Source organism: Mus caroli, chromosome 4, assembly GCF_900094665.2.
Source record: "Mus caroli chromosome 4, CAROLI_EIJ_v1.1, whole genome shotgun sequence".
Classification (NCBI taxonomy): Eukaryota; Metazoa; Chordata; class Mammalia; order Rodentia; family Muridae; genus Mus; species Mus caroli.
The window spans coordinates 13,517,308-13,533,454 of NC_034573.1; the positions used below are offsets into that span (position 1 = coordinate 13,517,308).

Below are 16,147 nucleotides of genomic sequence, written 5' to 3' on the forward strand. Positions count from 1 at the left end.
TCAGCATCCTTAATCATCAGAGAAATGCATATCAAAACAACCCTGAGATTCCATCTCACACCAGTCAGAATGGCTAAGATCAAAAATTCAGTTGACAGCAGATGCTGGCGAGGATTTGGAGAAAGAGGAACACTCCTTTTTTCTTTCATTTGATTTTTTATTGGTTATTTTATCTATTTACAATTCAAATGCTATTCCCCCTTCCCAGTTTCCCCTCTGCATCCCCCTTCTCATTGTCTCATTCCTCCTCCCACTGCTTCCATGAGGGTGCTTTCCCACCCACCCACTCCTGCCTCACTGTCCTAGCATTCCCCTACACTGAGGCATAAGGCCTCCACAGGATCAAGGACCTCCCCTCCCATTGATGCCAGATGAGGGCATCCTCTCCTACATATGCAGCTGGAGCCATGGGTCCCTCCATGTGTACTCTTTGTTGGTTTAGTACCTGAGAGCTCTGGGGAATCTGACTGATTGATATTGTTCTTCCTATGTTGTAGCAAATCCGGTCAGCTCCTTCAGTTCTTTCTTCAACTCCTCCATTGGGGACCCTGTGCTCAGCAGTCCTATTGTTGGCTGCAAGCATTCATTTCTGTATTGGGTAGGCTGTGGCAGAGTCTTTCAGGAGACAGCTTTATCAGGGAGCACTTCTTGGAATCAGCAAATCTGGGCATGGTGGCTGTTTTGGGATGGATCACCAGGTGGGGCAGTCTCTGGATAGTCTTTCAGAGAATCTTTACCAAATGCTTGTTTCAAGCTAACATAAGACTAGGCAAAACACAGTGTCAAATTTTTCATTGGTTCAAGGAGAGAAAGCTGCTGTATTTAGATGGATTCTTTAGTAAATTGTAATGTTTAGCATTGTCTGCACTTTCTCTAAGAGTATTTTTTTTTTTTTTTTTTTACTTAGGGGACTCTGTAGACCAGGCTGGCCTCGAACTCAAATATCTACCTGCCTCTTCCTCCCATTTGCTTGGAAAATTGTTTTCCAGCCTTTTTTTTTTTTTTTTTTTTTTTTTTTTTTTTTTTTTTTGGTGAGGTGCCAGATCACATTTTCTGGTTAAGATGTGTATAAATTACACTGAACTGTCTTTCATCATTTATATCCTAAAGTACTTTCTCTTGTTCTGGGGCACACACTTTCATTATCTCTATGACATATTTTAAAGCAGCTTTATTAATTCTAATAGTATCCATCTTACATTTATTCTTTTGTTGTTACATGTAATGTCCAAAACTATACCATCAAAAACATCTGGATTTATGAGTGAGGGTAGTGGGTGTCATCCTCTAGTAAGTTCAAAGCTTTCTCCCCCTCTTGAGGGCTGGGATTACAGGTGTGTACTACCATATATGTTAATGTGGTGATGGTGAACAAAATCAGTGCACACTGCTTGCTAGTTAACACTCTAGTGATTGACCTACATTCCTAACTACAGTTTCTGTTACATTAAAAATAATATGGAAAACTGTCCACATTAATTTTATCTGTTTTCATTTATGTGGAAATGTACTGTCCCCTGACACTATTGTTAAAAAGATCTCCATTTTTAAAACTGTATTCCTGTTACACCTTAGTCACAGGTCAGTTGACTTCTCCTTTTTTCCATTTGACTCTTGACCTGTCAGTTCCAAAACAACATCACATTATCTAAACTACTGTCTTTAAAGTGCTCATAGTGTCTAATAGTCTTTTAAATTTCTATATACATTTTTAGGCTTTGTATTGATCATATTGAGTTTCTGGAATTTCAACTTCAAAATCCATTTCCCACCTAAGAAGACTGCTTATGATTTTGTTAAGTGTTGCATTTTGCCTAATAATAAGGTAGCAATGAATGTAAACATATTGTGTCTGTTTATTTACAAAATTATTTTTTACTCATTTATATTTTTACTTAATTTCCATAAGTTTTATTTTTTCTCATATGCACATATATATATATATGTATGTGTGTGTGTGTGTATACATGTGTGTCTGTGAGTGTATATATATATATATATATATACACACACATGTATATATATGGTATATATTCACATATATAATAAATATATAAAATGTAAGTTGTAAAGATTTTATTTTAATGTTAACTTGCTTATTCTTTTCACATAAAATTTTTCATATTTTGTGATATCTAAAAAGAAGTGTATTCCTTCTATAATAATTTTCCTTTCTTTATGTAGATCTCAATTTCTGATCTTATCTCTAAGGAAGTCTTAAAATTCTTGTTAAGAGAGTCTCCTGACAAGAGTTTCTTAATATTTCTTTGAAAATTTATTTTTTCTACTTCACTTTTGAATGCTAATTTCACTGGATGCTGATTTGTAGGTTCATGGTTTTATTACTTATCATCTGACCATTTCATACATTCTGTAGTGTTTTCTTATGGCATGTTCTTTTAAAAGATAACTGTAATTACAATCATTTTGCTTGTTCCTCTACAGATATGATTTTGGCATGGTGGGGTCCTCTTCTGAGTTTCATGAATCGGTAGATTGTTTTCAGTCATTAATATTGTAATATTCTCACATGTGATTATATCCACTATCCTTCCTTTGGATGTAAACTTTACAGCGATTTCCCCATAATTCCTGGATTATCTATACTGGTTTTCATTCTTTCCTGTACTTTGAAGTTTAGGTATTTCCTGCAATGTTTTACCAGTGACTGATATTTTTTTCTTGGCTATAATGAGACTACCAGATTCATTCTTTGTTTGTTTCACATGTAATTTGATATATGTTCTGCCCTTTTATTCTTTTCTTACAGTTTCTATAACTTTTCTCTCTTTCTCCCTCCCTCTCTCTTTCTCTTTCTTTTTCTCTCTCATATATATATATATATATATATATATATATATATATATATGTGTGTGTGTGTATGTATATGTATATATATGCTACTTTAATTAAGATTCTGAGATATTGATGTGTTATTTTGAATACCTTGTTTGATAATTATAGATTTTTCAGGTGTTTCTGAATCTCTTTTTGTGCCTAGCTTTATCTCTTTGATGGTATATTTTCTAGTATGCAGATAATACAGTGATGATTTTTTTTGACTACTATAGGCAATAAATACATAGTAGTCTAGAAGTTATTCATGTTTAGAAAATAATGAACATTTATTGAACATCAGAATAAGAAACCAGGCCTAAATACAGAGATATATTTTTCTCTTAGTTTGAAAACTTAGTGTAATAAAACATCATACTTCCTAGAATGTCATAGAAATTTTTAATAGAAATTTCATCAGAGTTTCTTTTTTAACTGAATCAATATTATGTAAGGAAGAAACCTACTAGATAGAATGTCCTACTCAAAAAATCAATGTTAATAAATTAATATATAGTATTACCACAAAGATACATAGACTTGTAATATAGAGAAGATTTTTTTTACAGACGAGTATCATGCATTTATAGAAATTAATTTATGTCAAGAAAGGCATTTCCTTAGTGTAACTGATTTAACCCTCTTCAAGATGTAATAATCTTGAGAGAATAGTATTGCAAAGGCTCGCCTTTTAATTAAATTCCAAGGGTTCTAACTTTTTTCTTACCTCCAATTATAAAACAGCAGTCTAACTTTAAATGTTTTTTCATTTATAAAAGGAAAGAGGCAAGTGATTTTTTTCAATTAAATTAGCTTCACTACAGTTGCCAAAAGTTTTTAATCTTCTTCATTTCATAGTGCTACCCTTTTATGTGGCCACCATTTATTTTTCATTATACATTAGAAATTTTAAGGTTTAATATTTTATTGTACATTCATGACCCAGTGGTATCTGTGTGCCTCTGTTATGTCATGTTTCAGTTAATGTAAAGGTGGCATTAAGAAGGACAACAGCTGCTCAACTCTTTGTCACTGTATGTCCTTTAGAGATGAGCAATTCTGAGTTAATATTTTTGAGATGAGTGGGTGGCCTCATCCCTCAACCGCGGGAGTGCCTAGCTTTGGATATAATTTCTACAGATTTTTCCCCCCTTTCTTGGGTATTTCAGCAAATGTCATCCCTGTTGCATCCTCCCTCTCTTCTTGCTCCCAAGAACCTCCCTACTTCTACCTCCTATGATTATTATCCTTCTAAGTAGGATGAAGAGTATGTATGGAGAGACCCATGGCTCCACCTGCATATGTAGCAGAGAATGACCTTATGTGATATCAATGGAAGGGAGGTCCTTGGTCCTGTGAAGGCTTGGTGCCCCATTATAGGGAAATGCAAGGGCAGACAGGAGTGGGTGTGTGGGTTGGGGAGCACCCATATGGAAGCGGGGAAGAGGGGGAATGGGATAGGGGGTTCACAGTGGGGAAACTAGGAAGGGGGATAACATTTGAAATGTAAATAAAATAACCAATACACATTTAAAAATAAATATATTTTAGAATGTGCAAAAAGAAAAAAATTAAGCAGCTATGAACAAAAAAAAAGACAACATTCATATGGCCTGTTGGTTTTGGGTGTGTGTCTCCACATTGAACTCTTACTATGGCTCTGAATTGCACATATGAGGTTTATATTTATTATAAATAACATCACATATAGGATGGGAAAGCATATTTTTGAAAAGTCCTCGGTTGATGGCTTTGGAAAATTGAGGGACAGAGTGAAGCTTAAGGAGTTTACAATCAGTGTTACTCTGCATTGTGTTACTGCTCTCCTTCTCTCATGCACAGCCACTACCTTCTCACCTACAGCTCACACTTAGACAACTTCATTTGCTTTCATAATTAAGAGTATCCTTGACTTGAAATAAAATTGATACTTTCATTATACATGAAATCACCAATCCCCACTCGTGGTTCTCTCAGAGTGTGTAGTAAAATAGATGTCCTGTGTCTGCAGAACCATGTCTGTGAGCCAGCTCCTGTCTATCCTCTGTGTGAGTTAATGAAAGTGTTTTTACTGCCACTCTTCCCCTCCTACACGTTTTCTGCAACATATAGTCATATTTATAATGAAAGTAAGATCAGAGTGGTTCTGTGCTTTCACCTTTCCAGAATCTTCCTTCTTTTAGAAAATTATCTGCCTGTCAGAACTACCTCATTTTATCACCTTCTCTTTTATGTTGATTTTATTACACTTCCCTTCAGCTCTATTCTTTAAATGGACAATGCTTGCCCTGTACTGACTGTTACTTTGTCTAGACAATCAGTGTTAAGTGCCTTAGATCTATCGTGCCAGGAAAGCAACATTTACCATCTGCTTAGCTTGCACCTCACCCACTCAAATGCTTCCCGAGATTACCACTATTTTTGTTCTTTTAATTTCCCATGCATTGTTGCAAAACAATACAAGTTCCTTTGGTGTATAGTCTAGTGTCTAGATTAGTTCTCATTCTGCAGTAATATTTTTCAAATAACATGCTATTGGCACTTTTGCAGCCCCATAGTGCATAAAGAAGATAAATTCCTCCTAGTGATTTAGTTTACACAAAATTCAGAATTATGCCTTCAGTTGACATGCCTCTTATGCCTTAAGATGGAAAATTTACTTCTAAGAAGCTATAAAGGTCTTGATGCCTCCAAGAGATGTTTTCTCTTTCTCAAAATAGAGTGCAGGACTCCATGCCGAATGGAGAACACGTTTTGCAGCAAATGATAAGCAACCATTCCTGAGCACGCAGAAATTAATGTCTTCTATCCATGCTGTCAGTGATGTTAACCTTAGTCATATATGCACCCTCAAGAATGCAGAGTGTCTCTACAGATACCACCTGATCTCCTGCCCCACCAATTTCCAAGAGTCCATAAATTCTATCATATAAATTACGCACAGTGTCTCAAATAAATTGTTTATTGCACAAGCCTGATGTCAAAAATCATTCCTAATACTACCACTGTTCTTCCTACTTTCAAAGGAAAATAAAAGAAGCAAAGGGAATGGCAATGATGACATATAATATTTAAAAATTATGGGAAAAATAAGCATAAAAATAATTATAATGCAAAATTAAAATAGTTTCTGTCAACCCTATGTGCTGGGGATTTTTTCCCAAAACTTCAACAATCCCATCATAAGAAGAATTAAGAAAATTAGAAAATGAAACGACAACCACCACCACCACCAACAACAACAACAAAAAGCCAAACAAAATATACACAACCGAAAATAAAAACAAACCAAAAGACAGCAACAACAAAAAATCCTATGGTACTATTTTTGGCTCTTGGAATCTGTTGAGACATCTCTACTCAATGGCTTTTTATGCCCTAGATATTTCTTTATCAATCTCCTCACCTGTTCTGCTTGTTGGTGTTTAGCCTAACAATGAAAGTAACCTTTATTCTCTGATGTAATTGCTGTCTCAGTGTCTTACTGCTGAATAAACTCACCCTTTCTAGTTCTTCCTGAACAATGGCTGTCTATTCAATTCAGCTGTTGTGGAACTCCTTTCCAATCTGACTAATTCAAACTGGTTTTTCTTGGCTTCGCACTGAATTGTACTCCTCGGGAAAATTGACTCTGAATTGCATGAACTGAACCGCACTGACTACACTGAGTCCATGAACTGAACAGAACTGCAGGAACTCAACCAAACCCAATTGCATTCAACTGAACTACACTGAGTTCCAATGAACTGAACTCAACTGAACATTCAGTGTATTGCCTGAGCTCAATTAAATTCCCTTCCCTCAATTAGACATCACTTTCAAATATGGCTCCTTCTTAAAACTAAGATTATTTATATTGTTTGAGACTAAATGTGTGTATTGCAAAATTTTCTGTCATCAAGGGCATGTGTGCAATCCTATCATATCACATAGACCTTTAAGGTTTTGGATGTGATCTCTTGCCCAAGCAGCCATGATGCTGGATTAAAATTCTTCTACAATCCTTTTATATAGAATAAACAAATTTCAACAACAAATTAAAATTTAAATTATGTTTGCACTATTTATTATGATGGGATGGAAATCATAATTTTAGATTTATGTGGTTTTATGGATTCCAAAACATGGATTCTCAGAATGATTAAGAAAATGCTTGTCACTCGTCTTCTTGTTCCTGTTCTGTCTTTTTGTCCCTTAACCTCTCTCTCCCCATTCCCCATTCCCTTGCTCCTTCTCCCTCCATATGCTCATGGCCTCTCTCTCTCTCTCTCTCCCTTTCTCTGTCTCTATTACCCTCTCAACTCTCCTCCCCATGCTCTGAATAAACACTTCTATACTTTAAAAAAGAAGAAGAAAAAAATAGAAAATGCTTGTCAGAATGTTTCCATCTCTGTAATAACAACAAAAAATTTTTTGAATTTTTATAACTGTAAAATTTTAATGTAGGTATAAATACCTATTTCCATTTATTGCTTTTGGGGTTAAATAAGGTATACTGAGAGTTTGTCACACTTAATGTTCACATAATGCTATCTGTATTATATCATTTATAATGATTAAATACAACTCAGTTTATTTTTTTTATTTTCATTTTTTTTAAAGACACATTTATTCATCATCATGATCAGGCCATTACACTTAGCAGTCCACAGCATGGGTGAAAAATGTCTATAGTAGAACCTTTTGTTGGAATGCTTTTACATTTTCCACAGAACAGAATCTAAAATCAACTGTTATACAATTAGTCACAAATACACTCCTGGAGTTTTTGCCCCCACACATGAGTATTGTCTAAAGCATGTCTTCTTTGTAGCAGCTAGGCCCTAACACCACTGTGCTTGGCTGAGTTAACAAATCTATTGTAACCTGTAGCTTCCCTGTCACTTCTCTCGCTCCCCTTTCCTGCTAAGCTTTGTTTCCTGGCTGTAATTAGAACCTCCTGCCACTGCCATCACTACTGCTGCTGTTGGGAGACTCCATAGACACCTTGGTTTTGTTGTTTAGCAAAGTACTTTCCTCAGTCACCATAATAGCCAGACCTCCTTCCTCCAGTTTCCTCTCTTCATGGGTCCAAAATTTGAAGACTGATTGTTGTAAGTGCCCAAATCATTGTAGCTTCCACCAACTCCAAAATTGCTTCCACTACCACCACCAAATCTGCCTCTACCTCCTCCTTTCTTATAGCTGTCAAAGCTGCCACTCCAGCCATAGCCACCACCCTTGTTTCCATAACCCTGTCCACAACTTCCATAGCCTCTGCTTCCTCCAGAGTAACCAAGGCTGCCTCCCATAACAACCGTCATTGCCAAATCCATTGTAGCCATCCCCACTGCCACCATATTCACCACCACCAGGGCTGCCACCAAAGCTAACACCACCACTGAGTCCCCTCCTCGACCAAAATTGTCATTGCCACCAAAACCGCCTCCACGACCACACCAAAGTTTTTGGAACCACTGTGACCTCTCTGGCTGGATGAAGCACTAGCCATCTCTTGCTTAGACAGAGCCTTTCTTATTTCACAGTTGTGGCCATTCACAGTATGGTATATCTGAATAACAATCTTATCCACAGAATCATGGCCATCAAAGGTAACAAAAGCAAAGGCCCTATTTTCCCCTGCCTCTGTCAGTCATAATTTCTATCACTTCACTCTTTCCATACTGATCAAAATAATCTCATAAGTGATGTTCTTCATTGTCTTCTTTAATACCACCAACAAAGATCTTTTTCACAGTTAAGTGGAACGCTGGTCTCTGAGAATCTTCTCTTGACACAGCTCTCTTAGGTTCTACAGCTCTTCCATGCACCTTGTGTGGTTTTGCGTTCATAGCAGTGTCCAATTCATCTACAATTGCATATGGGACAAACCCAAAGCCCTAAATTTTTTGGTTTTTGAATCTCTCATTACCACACAGTCGGTGAGTGTTCCCTATTGCTGAAAATGGCTCCTCGGTCTCTCATGGGTTGTTTGGAAGCTCAGCCCTCAGATGAAAAGCTTAGGAAGCTGTTCTGGCTCCTTGGTGGATGGACTTTGACATAACAGCAGGGTGCTGAGATGTTTCCTAGGTAGTGTCAAAGAGCAGAAAGACAACTCAGTTTTATGTAATTAAAACGTTATCTTTACTCCTGGAAAGTACATCTTCAAATGTTTTTTCATGTTGAGAAATAAATCTAATAAAAAAAATAAATTGTAGTCCTGTATAGACATAGTCATGCACTTTAGACACCCTGACGTAGCTGTAACACTTCATTGCACTTTGCAGCTCTCCCAGTTCTCTTTGATGACTGTAAAGCAGAGCATATTGAAGGACATATTATATTTTATATTAAGGTTTTACTTAGTTTACTCTTTAGAAATATTACTAATTGAAAGGATTTGAAACTTATGAACCCTGTAGTATTCATCTATTTATTGTAAAATATATAACATAAAATATATAAAAAATTGTAGTATTACACACTATAAGTTTAGATATATGATTTGTATATGTTATATTTTAAAGAATGTATCAGGAAATATGTATATCTCATAAACTAATTAATGTTAAATAAATCCATAGTAATTTTCCTTCATCATTTTGCATTAATATCAGAAAAAAAGGTGCCAATAAAATGTAATAATAATATCCAAGTTATATTTTCATTTTCTTTCTAATTACATTTAAAGTCACAAAATATGTAAACTTTTTTTTTAGTAAGTAGCTAATTACTTACAACTTTAAAACTGAAGTATCTTATTTACGCAGAGGAAAATATCAGAGACCAAAATAACTGGGCCTTTCGTTTAAACAAACAAACAAACAAACAAATGTACAACTTGCTACATACTTGCTGAATTGGTAAGAATGCACAGGGAAATGAATAAAAGTATTATCACTTGATTGCCTAACTACAGTGGCAGAGTTCTGCATTGATGTGTATAAAAAAGAAAGTTTCGGCTCAAAACTGCTACATGTGCTTGAGCACTTGGCAAATCCATCGTCCTGCTCTTGTCCAGAAGGCAAAGTGATTGATCCATCTTCTAACCTCTCACTAACCATTTTGCTCAGATCTACTCCCTAAGAGCCTTGGCACATGGAGGTCTCATTGATGATAATGAAATAAACCAGTGTAATGAACAGTATCTATAATCTTAATAAAAATGTGTAAATTCTATTTGTATATAATTGCCATTTTGTCTGATAATTCTAAACCAAATAGATGAAAATTTTTGCAGTAATTCAAATTGCATATGCGAAGCCACACTGATTATCATCTTTTCCAACTTTTCAGTATAAAGAACGTAACTCCAAAAGTTGGAGATCCTGAGACCCGGAGAGCAATTCGCCGTGCCTTTGATGTGTGGCAGAATGTAACTCCTCTAACGTTTGAAGAAGTTCCCTACAGTGAACTAGAAAACGGCAAACGTGATGTGGATATAACCATCATTTTTGCTTCTGGTTTTCATGGAGACAGTTCCCCATTTGATGGGGAGGGAGGATTTTTGGCACATGCTTATTTCCCTGGTCCAGGAATTGGAGGCGACACCCATTTTGATTCTGATGAGCCATGGACACTGGGAAATCCCAATCATGATGGTAAGTCCATCATTTCTTTCTGAGATTAATGATCCCTCTTTTATTTTAGGATGTTCAAATGATTTATGAATTTATAAATGTAATATAGAGGGTCTATATCATTGTTTTATTTTTAATTGAGCTATGTTCTGAGTTTGCCTCTCAGTAGCCTGCAGGGCTATGGCCCCAGATATCAAGAGAAAAGATAAAGCTCTGAGAGAAGGCATGCTTAGAAATATTAGGCAAAGGCACAGATTAATTCCTCCTAGGCCCTGTGGCTTTCCAAGTGTGGCTGGCTCTCACTGCCAGAAACCTGGAACCATATAAAGGGAAAGAAAATGAAGATCAGTGACTGAAGGTAACCACGTACATTCAGAGCAATTTACAGGTCCAGGAACACCTGAGAAACCTCCCTTTTTTTTCTCATGCCCCTATCCTTGCTATAACAAGAAAGTGAAATGTGGTGTTTCATGAACAAAGCAACATTTCTGCCCATCAAAGTAGCTGCTGCTTACAATTAATTTAAATAGTTGAATATTTACACACTTAAGGGAATGGATGTAAAACTGTGAGATCTTCTCACATGTGAAGCAGGGAATCAAGTAAGAAAGTCCAGCCTTATTGCAGGTGGGCTTATAAGCAGAGGTACACATGCATTATTTGAACTTTACTTACTGTGAACTAAAAGCACAGATTCACCAAATTAAGCAATCAAGATGAGGTATTTTTCTGGCCCTGCTCTTTTTGATTAGTGCTTATTTCCAGGAAGAGCACTTTGGGATTTTTTGTTTTTTGTTTGTTTTGTTGGTTTTTAAAACTAATCTTTATTTATTTATTTATTTATTTATTTATTTATTTATTTAGTTAGTTAGTTAGTTAGTTAGTTAGTTATTTACTTATTTATTTACTTACTTATTTAACATCTTGAATGCTGCCCCCACCTCCTCCTCCCTCATGGAGTCTCTCCCCCTCTCATCTGAGAGGGCTAGGTTCCCCCTGGGTTATCTTCCCACGCTGGCACATAAACTCTCTTCAGGGTTAGCACATCTTTCCACTGATGCCAGATGGGGAAGAATTTACACAGTCAACAGCTTTAGGGATAGCCTCTGCTCCACATGTATAAAAGCAGTTTGAAATTTTTTGGTATTTTAGGAAAATAATTGATGGGATCATCACATTTTGTAGACATGACTGTGTTCTTTGAAGGTTATGCATAAGTGTAAACACTACACAGTTTTCCATAGAACATTGCTTCTTAAAAGAATAGTTTATTATTAAGGTCATGAAATATTCATTATATACACTATGCCATTTTCCCACATGAAATATAACCCTTTGATGTTTATATTTTGGTGCACTTTAAATTTTCTATTATATTCAGTCTTATTATCAGCATCAATTTGTTATCTAAACTCCTTCCTTCGTATCTTTTGTCTGTTGTCTATTTTACTGGCAGTAGGATATGGCTATGGGATCAATTGTCTTGATGTCATCAATACGCCCTCACAAGCCAATTTTTTTCTCAACCTATTTGTGAGGGGTATAAGTATGTGAGGGGTCTAATTCCTATCATTGTCTTCAAATACACAGAGCAGTGTAAGAGCCAAAAAATCCAATAGAAGAATGAGTTATTCTTGTTAAAAATGTTAGCTATGTTGACCCATGTGTCTTATGACTCCTTAGTTCTCAAAGACCTTAGTTTTATACTCCAGGCCTACATAATCTCCCTCTTCCCTCTGGTAAATGGTGGTTCTTCTACAATGGCTATTACTTCAATGGCAACTAATAAGCTAATCAAACTCTGAAATACACATAGATGAGCTAATCCTAGTTATGGAGTTAAGATTTGTTAATTCATGCTAACATTTAGTTGGATGGAATTTTTTAATTTACTTTTACCTTTATAAGAAATATAGAGGTTAAAAAGGGCATGAATAATATAAAGTTGGTACAGCTTAATTCTGAAACCATCAGTTTCAAAGAACAAAAATAATCTACATGTTTCTGACAATAAAATACATTATGCTGACTCCAACTTTTAAGTGAATAGTTCTATATTTTGTAGTATTGAGTTGAGCTTTCATTATTTAGTAACTTGTTTGAAGATAGTTGGTGTTATATCCTAGGCTTCTATAGAGAGAAATGAAAAGCCAAAACTTTAGAGTCAAGCAGATTTATGTTTAAATGTTAGTTAACTAATAATTATCTCAAATAGCCTGCAGCAAGTTCATTTCAATCTTTACTTTGTAGCTCATGCTGTAATCTGTGAATGTTGGAAGTAGAACTGTTTTCAATGAAAGCTGTGTGCAGAGTATGTTTAACTTATTTATAACACTCCACTTCTAATACCAACATATTGGCAGACATAGTTTAGTGTTGCCAGTTGCATTTATTTAGATGTGTGGCCTCATCAACTTAAAGGAATCTAAATATTGCCTAAAGATTATGTCTTTCAAGTTCTCTATACTTTCTCTTAAATTGCTAAAATCCTCAATAAAAACAGAGGTAAATGTTAGGTCTCTGCTCTACTAGGTAACATAACATTTAAAAATAAACATGTTTATTCAAATTTCCAAATGAGACTTTGATTATATGGAAAAGGAACATGTTTACACTAATTGGAGTGGTCCCAGTACTATGAATGCTTATGTGTTTCATTTGATTCAAAAAGTTTTCCAAGGAGCTTGTCATTGGAACAAAAAAAAAAAATCTGAAATATAGCATCAACTAATACTTTCCAGAATTGCTAGGGATTAAGGACAGGTTAATAGGCAGTTGAAAATAAAATTCCATAACCATTTACTGCTTAATTGAAATTCAGGGTCTTAAGCAGTAAGAGCAGAGCAGCTAGGTGGTGTCAGTCTGAAGTATTGATCATTTATCATAAGAGCAGCCTCTAGCTTTACTTGTGGTATCAGTGGATGTGAAAAGAATTCATGCAGTTTTGCATCCTACTTCCTAACAACCCATGAAAGACCATCATTTTGTAACACATGTAACACAAGGCACAATTCTGACATCTTTATTGATAAACTGTCTTTTCTTTAAATTCTCTGGCTTGCTTATGTGGGTTGCTTTCTTTCTCTCATTCACAGCTCTTGAGCAGCTACTTGGTTTTGCAGCAATATTATGCAAATGAAGGAGCCTTTTGATAAGTGCCTTGCTCATTTTCCACAGCATATTGCTCAGCTAATGAAGGCAATTTGAATTCTGTCTACCTGAAAGAGATAAACACTGTCTCAGGCTTCCAGTAACAATAGACCATTGTTACCTACTTTCTTACCAATTTGTTTATAGTCATGATGCCTTTGAAAACACAGAGCTAATGGTCATTAATGGCATTACACAATAATTTTAAAAATATAAAAGGACATCTACATATATAAGTATCTTTAATAAAATTTGGGGCCATTTTCGAATTCACATTTTGCTTTCAGTTCTGAAAAAAACCTGAGCAGAGGCATGCTAATTTAGAAGAGAAGATTTAGCTACATAGAATTTTTAAAAAGCATTTATTGTCTTGTATATCAGAAAATTTGTAGCAATAGTTAAAATTTGTTTTGAATAATATTAACCTGCTCTTCTCTAATCTATGATATAATGCTGAAGGTTAGTTATCAACCTAAAATCAAGCACCATAACAATCACTTCTGAATAACTAAGCATCTAGTTCAATAATAAGATGACACATCAATCCTCCTCAGGAGAAATTAATCATGCCTGTAAAATTATATGTAAGCTTACTATAGAAAATTATCTAGAGACAGGCAGAATTTCATTGAGAACTAAGATCCAAATCTGTTAACATGAAAGTACATTGCAACAACCAAAGAAGTAAAACTTGCTTGGCATTAAGAAGGCTTGACTTTGATGTCCATCAAAGTGCGTGCGTGCGTGCGTGTGCATGCATGTGTGCGTGTGTGTGTGTGTGTGTGTGTGTGTGTGTCTGTGGGTGTGTGTGTGTGCGTGTGTTACAATAACTACTTATTGTTTGTAAGTTCACTGTCCAGTTAAAGGTTCATCCATTATGGTGATCAGCACTGTCCAATGAATATGGAGTGGGCATAATGATAATAATTAAAATTCACTGAAGATCAAACTCGAATTTATTGTTATTAAATGTGAAATGAATAATTTCTCCCTCTAACCCTGCTCTCTAATGAGTTTACCTCTTTCCATAAGTATACTTATGTGGGTGTCTTCATGATTTATTTTTTTACAAATAACCTTTATTTGATGTAATGTAATAAAACATTTTCAAATTTAACAACATGTATCTGACATAATTTTTTTAAATTTTGAATATAAGTATATATGGTTACTCTAGCAAATCTGTAGCTCCTACAATTGAGGAGGCTGCCCTCTCACAGGATTATTTACTTTTTGATTGATTGATTTTATGAGTACACGGGAGCTTTCTTCAGACACACCACCTGAGAGCATCTGATCTCATTCCAGATAATTGTGAGCCACTATGTGATTGCTGGGAATTGAACTCAGGACTTCTGAAGAGCAACCAGTGCTCTTAACCATTGAGCCATATCTCCAGCCCTCATGCTATGAACTTATACTGACCACAGAAGGTCAATGAAACATGGCATAACAGGCCACAAACACACATGTTCTTTGCCAGAAGCAAACCAAGACTTTAAATTTCCTTGTACGGTTTCCCAGCCTGCATGTTCACATCTCAGCTACTACTTCAAATACTGTTTCTCAGAAGACTATGCTTCTGACTCTGATTGTTGATGGAGAAAGTATCATGTTGGCAAGTAAGTAATTCTGAGGATGATTATCAGTCTACAATTTGTGAAAATAGTATCTAGTATTGTCTGTTCTTACATTTTCATGGATAAGAAAAACAGTTTCTGTGACTAAAAGACCTTAGCCAGTTCTTGCTAACCTGTGAAATTCTAAAATTAATATACTAACATTTATTAATTGTTTACCATGGTTTACCAAAATATGGAAAGTCTTTCAATGTAATTAGGAATAAATTTTATGAAGGGTATTATTTGTATACAAAAATTTCTTCCTCATTACTAGAACTAAATTCATTTTATCATGTTTACTTCAAGTTAATATACTTATAAGAAAGTTTGGTACACTTGAGTATTTCGAGACCGTTTGATTATATTGGATTGTATGGTTACCATGAAATATTGACTTGGTTCTCTATCCTTACATATTCATAAATATCAGAGAATAGCAGATAATTTGGAGTAATTTCCCTTACTTTTTTAAAATTCCAGTCAATAATAATAAGATATATGAGTAGATTTTTAAAGTTAATGTAAGAACAATTGATAATTGAGGAAGAAATAGTGGAATATTCATAGCTAAACAAAGGAGTTTACATTACATTTGTGAGATAAGACACAAGTGTTCTGTCCAGACATTTCATCAAAGACAAAGGAAACACTGAGGCACAAACACCAGTTATGGATTTTCCAAAGTTGACTCTGATGCACTTATTCACGAAAAGCTTGGGGAAACTGTATCTTCATAAAGAGCTTAATGTATTAGATCTATGAATGGCATAGGTAATATTTCTGTGCAAGTTCCATGAACTACATGTGAATCCGAAGGCCTCGGCATTACAGAAGCATTTCAGAAAGCTCATATGTTTAGAATGTGATCACCATGCCGGACATAAAGCTGTACTACAGANCAATTGTGATAAAAACTGCATGGTATTGGTATAGTGACAGACAAGTAGACCAATGGAACAAAATTGAAGACCCAGAGATGAA

The 16,147-nt window shown here is 35.2% G+C and overlaps 1 protein-coding gene across 2 annotated transcripts in view; it reads left to right on the top strand.

Annotated features, from left to right (window-relative positions):
* The window catches only part of Mmp16 (matrix metallopeptidase 16), a 251,243-nt gene that overhangs the window by 128,781 nt on the left and 106,315 nt on the right, over window positions 1-16,147 (top strand). For both annotated transcript variants that reach the window (XM_029476386.1, XM_021160140.2), the window contains one exon: window positions 10,111-10,415. In XM_029476386.1, coding sequence (XP_029332246.1) covers window positions 10,111-10,415 — 305 coding nt within the window. The remainder of the gene's footprint in view (window positions 1-10,110; window positions 10,416-16,147) is intronic.